General features: G+C 42.3%; 1 protein-coding gene across 3 annotated transcripts in view; it reads left to right on the forward strand.

Annotated features, from left to right (window-relative positions):
* Positions 1–13,861, forward strand: part of LOC101710489 (uncharacterized) — a 96,422-nt gene that overhangs the window by 20,892 nt on the left and 61,669 nt on the right. For 2 of the 3 annotated variants that reach the window (XM_087193520.1, XM_004856931.3), the window contains one exon: positions 2,962–3,078. In XM_087193520.1, the coding sequence (XP_087049646.1) occupies positions 2,962–3,078 (117 nt within the window). Of the gene's footprint in view, positions 1–328; positions 460–2,961; positions 3,079–13,861 lie in introns of all 3 variants that reach the window. The other variant, XM_087193521.1, reaches the window with a different exon arrangement.

Below are 13,861 nucleotides of genomic sequence, written 5' to 3' on the forward strand. Positions count from 1 at the left end.
CCATCCAGCTTCCATCTCGGCAGGTGTGTGGGTGTTGGGCAGGGGGCTCTGCATAGGGCCTGTAGCTCAGCCAGTCCTCTCAGGCAGAGGAAAGGATGAAGCAGGAGGCTGCTACCATGGCAACAAGCGAAGACACCACATCACGTGCAGCACCAAGCCATGCAGGCAGCATCCCCTTGGCCTCTGCTATGTGACCACCTTCTCTAGTAGGTGATCACCACCATCCCTGGTCAGTTCCAGGACAAGCTTGGGCTGGGCTGGTGCACTGTGCCTGCTCCTGCCCACAGCACACTTTGCTCAGCCCCGTTCATTACCTCTTTCTCCCCAGCCCTGCTGATTCCTGAAGCACTGGGTCTCACCTGCTTCCTCCATGCTCTTTTGTTCCCTGGGAAGAAAGTGTTTGCTTTTCCTTCTCTTTCCAGAAGTAGAATGGCTTTCAGACCTTGACAGTAACCCCTGGTAAGAAATGTGCATTCCATTGTGATCAAGTGTTTGTGTGTGTGTGACAAAAAGTTAATGAAGTAATACTTAGTTTACTATATAAAATGCAATATCTTATTTTATGTTATATAGAATACATTTACATTATTTTCTCTTCTCTCATGTTAAAAGATTGCTAGCCACACTCACTCAATTGATGCAAATCAAGAGTGGCTTCATACTTGATATTTAGAAATCACTGTCCTAATTAATGTGCCTCATTGAGCAGAGGGGACTCAGACTTACATTACGTGTTGCAGTTTTGCCTCTCAGTTAACATGAACTTAAATACATGACTATAGAAGGATACACCAATGTTCCAGTGGGCTGGGCTTCTCCTGAGCTGCATGCTCCTAGCACACAGCTTTGAAGAGATGAACTTAGCACTAGGGCCTCTCCCTAGCACATTTCGCTCCTGCCAGAGGGCCTGGAAGTGCACAGCCCACTCCAGGGTCTGTGCTGTGCAGATGCTATTCTTCCTCCACATGCTTTGCAGGTTGCACTATTTGCTGATGTTTCTTTGTGACACGTGAAATTCACATACATACACACACAAATGTGTGCAAACATGAGTGCAGACACAAGGCACTAGCATACATGTACACACATAAATATATGCACACACGCATGTACATAAACACACCAATATGCATGCACATATATACGGACATGTATGTACACACAAGCACACACGCACAAGTACACATATGCAGAAGTGCACACTTAGACAAGCTCAATGGTGCAAATGTGATTGGACCATAATCAAACCATCATACAATATTCAGTAATAGGCTGTACAGTTAGTGATGTTTCCAATGTCTATGAAAAGTACAAACCTTGGAAGTGGGGTACAGAAAAAAACTGTTATGTTAGCCATTCTTACCCTAACCACAGGAAGCTACCCCTTCACACTCACCAGCCTGCAGATAATTTTTTTTTTAAAGACAATAATAGATATTGGTAAGGATGTGGAGAAACTGGGGACATTATGCGTTGGTGCATTTGTGAAATGGTGTAGCTGCTTTCGGGGTCAGTTTGGCAGCTCCTTATAAAGTTAATGTAGAGCTACTACATACCTAGAAATTCTACTTCTGGGTATATCCCCAAAATAATTGAAATAAATGTTCATACAAAAACTTGGATATGATTTTCATAGAAGTATTATTGATAATGGCTAGTGAAAATAACCCAAATGTCCATTTATTGATGAATGGATGACCAAAATGTTTCTTCCTCTGCACACACAACCCTCATTTTTGTTCATGTGACCAAATTTCTTCTTCTCAGGAACCTGCCAGAGTAAATTAAGACCCATCCGCTTATTTTAACTGCCCTTATTTTAACTTAGTCACCTCGTTCAAAGAGAGAGGCCCAGTCTCCAAATACAGTCACATTCTGAAGTCCTGGAATTAGGGCTTTCACATGTGAATTTGAGTGACACAGCTAAAGCCAGGAAGCAGATTAGCAGTTTCTGAGTGCCCAGAGGAGGGAACAAGGAGCAACTGCCAATGAGTACTGGGTTTCTTTGGGGCAAAGGCAGTGTTAAAAAATTGACTGTGGTGACCGCTGCACAGCTCTGCAAAAGCACAAAAAAAAATGCTTTAAAAGGGTGAATTTGGGCATGTGAATTATGTATATCAAGTTTTAAAATATTCTGCTGACCTCAGGAAGAGATTAATACAGGGGCCCATGGAGAAAGACAAGGAAAAATAAGGACAAAATCGTGAAAAATACTGTCTGTCAAACTGTCTTTGGCCCTGTGATGTTTGGTTCTCTTTTTCATAAGTTATGGCTCAGGAATCCTTTGGGCTGGTTTCCAAGTGCCTTTGACCAACCACCTGACCATGACCCTCTCCCCTACCCAGCACCTCTCAGCCCTGTTACCCAGCTACAGAAACCCCAGAGTGCTGCTCAAAGAGCAAAGCCAAGAATCAGAACAAGAGCACTGGGAAGGAGCCTGGGGTGGTGGAATTCCTGGCAGCCAAAGAGTGGCAGGCTTGGTTGCATGAGTCCTCCCTTTGCTGAGGGTCTGGTGTCACTGTGCAAGGAAAGACAATTTCCTATCCAGTGGCAATGCAGTGGGCTTTAGATAATCTTATCTAGTTCATTATGTCCCTCCTTCTCACTAAAGCCTTTCTATTCTATAAAGCAATTATTCCCATTCTGTGTCCTCAGCAAGCTTGGGAGATGGCCAATTTGTGGCACTGGTATCTGCAGGGCTCATGCAGGACTTGGTGTAGATGGCACCTCTCTTTGGGAAAGGGCTTTCTATTCACTCTTATAATTGGTTTCAGAGTCAGCTTATTCATTCAGCCCACATTTTTGGGGTGTGCAAGGCAAGCTAAACACCCCAATTGCAGTCCCAGCCACAGGGACATTTAACAGACATTATTAAATTTATAGAATATAATGGTAAAAAGTGTCAAACTCTATAAAATTATCCCCATCCACATTTTGATACCCATTTTTCTTTTGACATAGGATGTCATGAATCTTGAAAGATTACCTGAAAAGGCCAATGGGAAGCAGCACCATGATAGCCATCTTCATATCCATGAAGACCAAGAGAAGGCCACCCAGGAGATCCAGTTGGAGCAGGTAGAAACTGGTTTTGTTCTTGTGAACAAATGGGACTTGTAGTGTCTTTATATTTTTCTATTTAATGTTTTGGTTCATATTCTGGCAACATGGTCATGAGTAGGAGCAGAAAATACCACTCTGCTCTATATTGAAATACTGAGCACTAATCAGACCCTCAGCTACCTTTTGGGGGGAATGGGAAGGAATAAAAGAGACAGAGATAATTTTCAAGATATAAAGGGGGGACTAGGACCGGGGATTTAGCTCAGTGGTTTCGCCGCGTGCTGCACAAGCGCAAGGACCCGAGTTTGATCCCTGGTACCAAAAAAAAAAAGGTGGAGGGGACTGGAAGGGAGACCTGCCTCTAGCAGACAGACTTGAACTCCACAGTTGGTCTACTTTTATTAGACAGTGAGAAGTGCATGGGGAGGGGTAGCACGTGTTTCGTGGAACAGAACTGTGGAGAAGGGGTGGATAAGGATTACATTAATGAGGAAACAGATTTTCTCTACACCCAAATGCCTGTATATGGACAAAGATCCTCAGCAGATGCTGTTGTGCCTCAGGAGTGCCCAGTTATCAGCATTCCACCTATAGCCAGGGGGCATTCGACCTTCTGCATACTTCCCTTTTCCTGAGGCAAGATAACACAGACCTGGAGACTGTGAGATCTGAGTTATATAGCCTAGTCCCCAACACTTCAAGTCTATAGTTCTAGCAAATTAAAACTTCCTTTGAACATCTAACAAAGTGTTTTTAAAATTCAGCTTTCTTCTACATAAATGTCCATGAAAAATATAATGCAAGTTTGGTCATTCCAGACCACATAAGAGAACATGATAAATTGAAATCACCCAATAGTATAGAAAGTCTGCCCACCTCCTGGAGCTCAAAGTCCTTCCTGGCCTAGCTCTTGGTTTTGTAGCTCCCCCTGGTGGAAGAGAGAGGAAGCGGAGCACGGAGAGAGTGATGCCCTTAGCCCAAACCCAGACCCTCCCTTGGGCAGCATGAGCGTGGAGGATCTGGGACTCTAAGGCTGTGTGAGTCCTCAGGGATCTTCTAATCCACTCTTTAGGTTTTTATTTTTATTTTTTAATGTAAAATTGGTGTTTGAACCCAGGATCTTGTCACTGAACTACACCTCCAGCCCTTTTTCACATTTTTATTTTGTGACGGAATCTTAATAAGTTGCACAGGCTGAGCTCAAACTTGCTATCCTCCTGCTTCAGCTTCCCAGAGTACTGGGATTACAGGGATCCAGAGAAGAGAGGCTATGTCCTCTCATGCCCTTTTGAAGCCAGAACCCCAGAGAAGGTGATCCTCCTTCATACTCCCTAGCTAAGGGACCCTGGGGAGGAAGTCTTCCCTGCCTTGGATTTCTCAGCTACAGGACTTAGATAGGACCACCCTCTCCCCACATCAGAAGTTCCCAGTTAACAAGACCCTAGGGAGGACTTCTTCCCTCAAGACTTCTCAGCTAACTGGACAGGGAGGGTGCAGTCTTGAAGCCTGGAGGATGTTCTGGAGGGAGCTTGAAGTCATCTCTAAACTTTCTGTTTTCTCATGAAGGAGGGCCATGCCTGAAGATAAAGTATGCTAGGCACTCCTGAGACCAGCCTGTGCAACTTAGCAAGATTCTATCTCAAAATTAAATTTTAAAAAAGGGGCTGGGGTGCAGCTCAGTGGTAGAGCACTTTCCTTGTACACATGATGCCCTGGGCTCAATCTTCAGCCTTGCCTAAAAATGGAGGGACATTTGAAGTATCTGCTGCAGACAATGGGCAGGCACATGGCAGAGGTACAAGGGACATTTCTGGGTTTGAGGAGGCCCAAGCATGGTTGGGAATCATGACTAGAGCGTGGAGGGTTGAGTCCTGGGCCCACTTCCTGGCCTGCATGGCCAGGGCAGCATCACTCCACTTCTCTGTGCTGGGTCTATTTGCTTAGAACCTCTGGGGCTGGGCTCACATTAGTGCTGTGAGGCAGCAGGTGGTAATGGCAATGACAGAGGTGATATTACAGTCACCTAGCAAGGGTTAGAGAATGTGCTGGTGGTGTTGACAGGGAGTGATTACACATACACACGCATGTGTGCACACACACACACAATGGAATCAACTCAATACCTCTGTCCTTGCTTGAAGCAGCAGAAATGTGTGAAACTCAGGGCAAAGTTGCTAACTATTCTATTGATTTCTGTATCTCACACATCCAACTCGATCTCCAATTAAGCAAAATAAACAAAACATGACTTCTTATTTTTGTTTATGGTTTAAAAGATACCAGTGAGATAGAAATTTCTAAAAAAAGATAAAAACTTGAAATGTCAATACTGGAAAAAGCATAGGCCCCTGCCACTCCTCAGCACCCTACATTTGTCCTGATGGTCCTGAATGTTATAAATATGCACACACAAAGACTAGGAAGACAGCAAAACCAATGACCAAACATGAGAAAAGACTGTAGAATAGGATACAGGTTGTATCTGAGGCTTCAGAATAGAGTACTATGTATTATGTGCTATCTTTTTGTCATTGTGACAAAATACTTGGTAAAATAACTTAACAAAGGAAAGATTTATTTAGGCTCACAGTTTCAGAAGATTCAGTCCATTGTCAGTTGGCTCCATTGCTTTTATGTTTATGGTGAAACAGAACATCATAGTAGAAGGGTATGGCTGAGGAAAACTGCTCACTTCTTGGCAGCCAGAAAATAGAGAGAGCAAAGAGGTGATATATCCTTCCAGTGACCTACTTGCTCCAAGCAGGACCCTCCTAACAGACCATACAGCTGTGAACTAATCAATTGATTAATCCACTGATAAGATTTTTGCTCTTTTGATAAAGCCATCTTCCAAAATCCCTACCTCTGTACACATGAGACTTTTAAGGGACATTTTTGGTCTAATCCATAAAAATATAAAATAAATTTACTTTTTCCTATATGAGGAAAAAGTAAAGACCTAATCTATGGTCTTAAATAGGTAGGAGGAATGATTCCATTGTATACAGGAGAGCATTCTGTGACAAGCAAAGATTGCCTTCAGATCAGAAACTGTCTCATTTTAAAAGGCAACTGAAACAAGTCACAGCTGCATTTACACTTCATCCTAGCAATTGCATTTAATAGAAATCTAAATGCTGTGTTGGCACAGGGACAAAATGACCCAAGCACAGTGTTATTAATGGCTGTGTTGTTTGTGACAACACAAGACTGCAAACTACCAAAGTATTCGTGCGTGTAAGCTGGGCCGTAAAGCCACGAGAAGTAGATGAGAATCTCTGTGCCCTCAAAAGTTGAGATCTCTAGGCAAGTACATTAGGGGGGAAGGCAAGGAACAGACAGAATAATAGTGTACACTGCCTGGTGGAGATCTGTGTGAAGAAATAAGAACACACATGTGCATGTTTGCAAAAAGAACCAGATAAACCAGGAACCAATACTGATGGTCACCTACTGGGGATATTTTAGGAAAGAATACAGTTGGAATGGAAGTGACACTTGAATCATTAACCTTCTAATCCTCTTTGATTTTTGTACCATGTAAATATATCATGTAAGTAAATCAAACAGGAAAAAGAAACCTTGAAATTAAAAACTGTAAGAAGTGAACCTAATTGTATAACAAATTGGCCATATAACCACATGAAGAAAATAATCATTTCATGGGTCTTTAAAACATAGCATTTTCATTTACTGTACTTATTATTGAAATATAATCTAACTACAAAAGGAATTATAAAAAAATCTTAATCTTAATAAATAATGTGTACTAGAATTATTTTTTGAAATTATCTTATATATTATTAGAGATAAGTAATTTTAATGTTGTTACAGACTGAGGTTTTCAGCGTGAAAGAAAAAAAATACAAAATCAAAGTACAAGTCTATTGAAGAATTTACAATGTTATATTTGCGCTGAAAATAGTAATATGAAGTCACATTTTATTTTTAACTTAGTCACCAAAAGGCCTAGAAGTAAAGCACATCTGTCTTCACAAACATGACCACTATATGTTATTCCCACTGAAAAGAAGCAAGTGTGCTATGACAGCTGAGGTCCCCGCCCCTCCCCACCCCTGCTCTTTGCTGCCTCCCTGTGCAGCTTTCCTACAAGGCTGGCTGCTTTCCCACTACCTGGCCTGCAGCTGTGCCAGGTGCTTTGCTGTTGCCAACAGTATCTTAGCAGACATGGGGAGGGGAGCATTCTGGGCTTAAAACATATGGAGAGGCCCGGGGATTTAGACTGAGTGCTTTAAGAAAAAATTACTACCCACTTTCTGTTTTTTAATGCAGTATGGGGATTTAAGCCAGGTCCTTCACACTGAGCTACACTCTCAGCCCTTTAAAAAATTTTATTTAGAGACAAGGTCTTACTAAGTCTCTACATTGCCTATGCTGGGCTCAAATTTTCAATTCTTGGAGGGCTGGGATTAGCTACCCAATTTTTTGAAGTTAGAAAAATGTTAATTTTGAGAGCTTGTTTGGAGGTTCTAGCAGGGGAGCGCAGCTACTTGTATACCCTTGACTGAGGAGATGGTCTTCTTCAACCAAGCCCACAGCTTCTGGAGGGACACACATGGAGCAGTGAGACAGGAAGGGGACACCAGCCTAGCCAGCCAGATCAGCCAAATCAACCCTGGCGATCAATGGGTTGATGGATGTTGCAGCCAGATCGCCCTCACACCCAGAGAAATGTTAATTTTGAAAAAGATAGTTCCCCTAAAAATAAATAAACAGAATTTTACTTGTGAATATAAATCCACCAAAATATAAGAAGAATATAACAAACAATAATATATGTCCAAACTGAATTTGTGGTGATGTGGAAAAGTGATTCAATATTAGAAAGTTGTTCTTGTAACTCACCATATTATTAGTTCAAATGAGAAATAATAAAAGATCATTTGAAGAGATGTTGAAAAGAAAATTGATAGAATTAAAAGTGTATCCTTGTTTTTTAAAAAGCTAGTACAATAGTACAATATAGGAATAGAAAAACATTAACTTGATAAATATGTCAGGCTTAATGGTAAAAGGAACAACTTCTCAGTAATATCACCAGCTGACTTTTCATCAGACAGTATGGAGGCCAGCATGGGGGGCACGGTCTTGTCTTTTCTTTTCTTTGGTACTGGGGATTGAACTTGGGACCTTGCACTTGCAAGGCAGGTGCCGGCACCACTGAGCTAAATCCCCGGCCCAAGGACAGATTTCTTTTCCTCACCATCTCCAGGTTCACAACCATAACCAAAGACAGATCAGCAAGAAGAAAACATACAGATTTTTACTGTAAGTTAATGTGACATGGGAGACTTTGTAAGGAATTGAAGACCCAAAGAAACAGGGAATAGTGTTTTTTATGTTTACATTGGATGAAAGTGGACAGTCGTGCAGAAGTTTGAGTGAACAAGATGTGTTCTGCAGTAATAAACCAGGGGGACATAGTAAAGTATGTGTGCTGATTCTTCTCTGTGACATTTCATTTTCAGAGATAAGGACAAGCTGGGTGTGGTGGCACATGCCTATAATCCCAGCACTCAGGATGCTGAGGCAGGAGGACCACAAGTTTGAGGCCAACCTAGGATACATAGTGAGTTTAAGGTCAGCCTGAATTGAAAAGGTGAAATCCTGTCTCAAAAAGAAAAAACAAAACAGACAAAAAATTCAAAGCTAAGGATGGTCCTCTCCTTCAGGTGTAGTACAGGTGGACGCCTTGGCATGAGAGCTCATGACCTGCTCCTGGGAGCTGGGTGGGAGGAGGGAAGAGGTCCTGCCTCTTCTGTCTTCTCAAATGCCAGGGGGCTGTGTGTTGAGCAGCGTGTCCCGAACCCTATTGGCATCAAGTCCCTTTGAGGTTGAGGACTTCGTCAGGGTATCTGTTGGGTGAAGTTTGAGCCATGATCCCAGGGGAAGAGGCCCTGACAGTTGTTCACAAGATCCAGGTGAACATCGGCCCTCTAGTGGCAACATCAGAGAATGCTCCCCCACGCCCTCTGGTTGACTCGCCAGGGGCAGTGAGGTGAGTGGCGCTGGCAGGACAGAGGTGACCTTGTGGGAGACCGAACCCAACAAACTCACCTTACACGTTATAGTTTGTGAGAGCCAGGTTCAAAAGAATACAGCTTTTATCTTCCAAAAGTAGAGGTACAGTATAACCAACCAACTCACGGAAACTCTGCCGCCACCTTCCCACACTCCTGTTAGCCAGGATTACTCCTGTAATGTTTTTACCACAATATCTATTTTAAATGAATATCACTTGCTTCTGTATTATTTTTTTCCCTTTAAAGTTGTTTTAACTGTGGCAATATAGAGTAACATAAAATTTGTACCTTAATCATTTTAACTGTAAATTTCAGTGGCGGTAAATATATTCACAATTTTGTGGCCATTTCCAGCATCCACCCATAGAACTTTCAGGTAAATCTCTCCCGACTGAAAGTATCCCTACTAAACAAGACCTCTCCCTTCTCCTCTCCCCAGCCCCATACCCACCATTCCTTTCTTTTCTTTCTTTCTTTTTTTTTTTTTTGGTACCAGGGATTGAACTCAGGTCCTTGCTCTTGCACAGTAGGCAGAGAAACCACTGAGCTAAATCCCTGGCAAATAAATTTGTGTTATTTATTTATTTATTTATTTATTTTTGGTACCAGGGATTGAACTCAGGACCTTGTGCTTGTGAGGCAGGCGCTGGAACCACTGAGCTAAATCCCTGACCCCACCATTCCTTTCTGTCTCTGTGGCTTTGGCTGCTCTCAGTGTAAGTGGAATCCTACAGTGTTTGTCTTTTTATGGCTGGCTTGTTTCACTAGTACAATGTCCTCCAGGTTCATCCTCACTGTAGCAAGTGTCAGAATTTCCTTCTAAAGGCTGAATGACATTCTATTTTCATGTGTGTACATATAGACACCACATTTTCTTTGGGCAGTTGTCTGTCACTGATGCTGGATTGCTTCCATGTTCTGTGTGTTATGAACACAGGTGGGTGGACAAATATATGAGAGTTGGTTTTTGCTCAGTCATTTGCTGAAAAAGGCTGATGCACCCAAAGATTGCAAAATAAGGTTTTTTTTTTTAAACCCTCCTGGTTTTCCAGTGATAGGGGATTTGGAGAGCCATACTAGGCTCTGTCCAAGTCCATTTTGTGTTGCCATATCTGAATACTGGGCCTGAGGCTGGATAATCTGTAAAGAACAAAATTTTATTTTTTTCACATTTCTAGTAGCTGGAAAGTCCAAGGTCAAGGTGCTGGCAGGCTTGGTGTCTGGTGAGGGCTGCTCCCTACATCCAGGATGGTGACTTGTTGCTGGGTTCTCTGGAGGAAGGAACACTGTGTCCTATTGAGGCAGAAAAGCAGAAGAGAGCACAGCCCCTGGCAGGACCCCTTTTCAGAATGGCTTTAATCAGTTTATGAGGGCAGAGCCCTCAGGACCCAAGTACCTCCCACGAGGCCCCACCTCCCAATACTGCTGCCTTGGAATTAAATTCCAATCTGTGAATTTGAGGGGACATATTCAGACCCTGGAAAACTCTTGCTAAAATCAGATGGTATAATTAGATGGTGTTTAGAAAAAAAGAAAGGAGAGAAATGCTCACTGACTTTAGCCCCAGAGAGTCCCTAAATGTGGAGCAGCTTGAAGCTCCCAAAGACTGCACTCCCGGATCACTCCATTGTGGCACACGTAGGGGCCTGCTGTGTTGGTGGGCACAAGGGACAGTGAGGAGTTCCCATCCACCCTGCCTGCACAGGACATGCACAGACAGAAAATTCAGTCCATGCTTCTTGTTCACAATAAGTGTGTTCTATAACTGAAGTCCGGCTCCAGGGAGATCAGGGTTAGGTTCCTGTGAACCTCTGGGGTCTACCTTTCCATCCACTGATTGGTCCATACCTTGTTATACATAAGCTTCTGTTTAAAGACAATTTACCTAATTTCTATTGTTCCTTTGTTGACATTGAACTCATGGCCAACTGTACCTTCACTCATGTCGGAAGGAAACTTCTCTAACACACATCTCCTCTGTGGGACATGTCACAGCATCCCAGGGCTTAGGACCTTACACAGCACTTCAGCAGTGCACTTGGGCCACTTTAAACAGTGACATCATTAACAGAAGGCACATGAATGTGAAAAGTGTGGAATTAAATAGACCTCAAACAGGATACTTCTGTGAGAGGTGCAGTAAGCAGGCAGGGTACATCAACTTACTCCACTTCTGCTGAGAACTGTGCTCTGCCCATGTCTGTGAGTGAGGAAAAGCACCCTGGGCACTGATTTGGGGGTCACCAATAAATTTTAGTAAGTAGGCGAATTTGCAAACGCAGAATCAGTAAGTAACAGAATCTGTAAATGCAGTCCATTCTCTGATAAGAAGCAAGCCCTTCAATGGCAAGTCACTGTTTAAGGATGTCACCCAGAGGAACGGATGAGGCCAGAAATTCCTAGATTCTGGCTTTGAGCACCACATGCTCTGCCCTGTGTGTCTCTGCTGTGCCCCTCAGTAGTCTGTTTTTCCCAGCTGAGCTCTGTCCAGTTCATTCCATCTCTGTGCTGTGGGGTTGGCTGTACCTTTGTAGTTCTGACTTGTTGAGTGTATTAGTCATCCCTGGGACAAAACACCTGACACATGCAAATTAAAAGAGAAAGGTTTATTTTGGATCATGGTTTCAGTCCATGGTTGACTGCTTCAAGGTAGAAACATCATGGTGGAATGGCACGGTGGAGGAAAGCTGCTCACCACATGGCAGCCAGGAAACAGAGAAAGCGGGAAGGAATTGGAACAAGAATATACTCTTCCAGGTCACATTCCACCTAGAGCCCACCTCCTAACAGCTTGTTCAGCCATGAACTCACCAGTGGATGAGTACAGCACCTCCATGAGTATCACACTTCCAAAAGCCCACCTCCAAACACAATAGAGTTTGGGGGACATTCTAGATCTAAACTGTAACATGCAGTATTAGTGCAACCTGGCTAAAATTAAGTACTCCTTGAAGGAATCTGAGATGGAAAATAGACATAAACAATTAAGGACAATTACCAGTGTCTTTGGTGGGAAAGGCTCTTCCAGGATGACTTCACATCTCTACACTGAGGCTGTTTTCATGTCCTCCATTCCACAAGTATTTACTGAGCACCCGCTGGCCTTCTGCTTGTTTAGGGAGGGAAGGAGAACAGCTTTTGCCTTCATGCAGTTGACTTTGTAATAACTTCAGGCAGGTAATGAAAACAATAGAAAAAGATAAATCAGTAGTTCAATGTGATAATAACAGCATGGTACTGGCAAAGAAACAGACCTGAGGACCACTGGAACAGATTAGAAGATGCAGAAACAACTCCAGACACACTCAGCCACCTCCTCTTCGATAAAGGAGCCAAACACCCCCACTCGAGGAAAGATAGCCTCTTTAATAAATGGTGCTGGAAAAATTGGGGTTTAACTTGCCAAAGAAGCTTACTAGACCTATATCTCTCATCATGCACTAAACTAAAATCAAAATGGATTAAAGATCTAAATATTAAAACAGAAACGCTGAATCGGCTGGAACAGAGGTTAGGTAGAACTCTTGAAGACATTGCTGTAGGAAAAGATTTAATGAACAAAACCTCAGTTGCCTGTGAACTAGCACAAACAATCAACAAGTGGGATCTTTTCTTACTAAAAAGCTTCTGCACAGCAAGAGAAACCACCAACAGTGTGAAGAGACAACCCAAAATCTGGGAAAAATTTTTCACCTGCTGTTCCTCAGACAAAGGTCTACTATCTAGAATCTATAAAGAACTTAAAAAAATCAGACCTCCCAAACTTAAAGACCTAAACCAAAAATGGGCATCTAAATGAACAGACATTTCTCAGACAAAGAAGTAGAAATAGCAAATAAACATATGAAAAAATGTTAAACATCACTGGTCATTCGAGAGATGCAAATGAAAACAATGCTGAGATTCCACCTAACTCCAGAAGGAATGGCTGCTATCATGAAATCAACCAATAACAACTGCTGCTGGGGCTGTGGAGAAAGAGGAACCCTGCTCCACTGCTGGTGGGAGTGTAGACTGGTGCAACCACTGCGGAAATCAGTATGGAGAGACCTCAAAGAACTAGGACTGGAAGTCCCACTTGACCCAGCTATTCCCCTGGATAAAGAAAATGTGTGTGTGTGTTTTTTTATAAAATGGAGTACTACCATAAAAAATGAGAAATGAGAGACATTTATAGCTAAATGGATGCACATTGAGGCGATACTCTTTCCCCCCCATTAACTTTATTGGTACATTTTAGGTATACAATACAGTTACATTCATCATTGGGATCTTGTACCATTACATGAGTCTCTTGGTTCCTATTTTTTTTCCCCTTCCCTTGCCCTCCCTTCACCCCCTCCACCCTTCCCTATTTGCAAAGACCTTGTTTCCATTTTTTTCCTCTTATATTTTTTCCTTTCCCTTTTTTCCCTTCCCCCACCCCTCCCAATTCCCCTGCTCTTTTAGACCTTTTCTTCTTGTTACACAATATCAGTTATGCATTTTTTAAATTACAATATTAAGATCTAGGAGACATTACCACAGATTTTACAGAATTTAAAAGGATATAGAAAGCATACTACAAAAATCTTTTTTGAAATAAATTTGACAACTTCTAAGAAGTAACTTAAAAGACAAATCAATGAAACTAATTCTGGAGGAAATATAAAATTTGAATAGCACTTATTAAAGAAAGTATATTCCTAGCTTGAAAACCTACCTATATGACAACAGCAGGCTCATAAACATTTTAACTGATAAATTATATCAAA

Source organism: Heterocephalus glaber, unplaced genomic scaffold, assembly GCF_053883595.1.
Source record: "Heterocephalus glaber isolate CG9 unplaced genomic scaffold, H.glaber_assembly_v1.0 deba00001593, whole genome shotgun sequence".
In the NCBI taxonomy this organism is placed as follows: Eukaryota; Metazoa; Chordata; class Mammalia; order Rodentia; family Bathyergidae; genus Heterocephalus; species Heterocephalus glaber.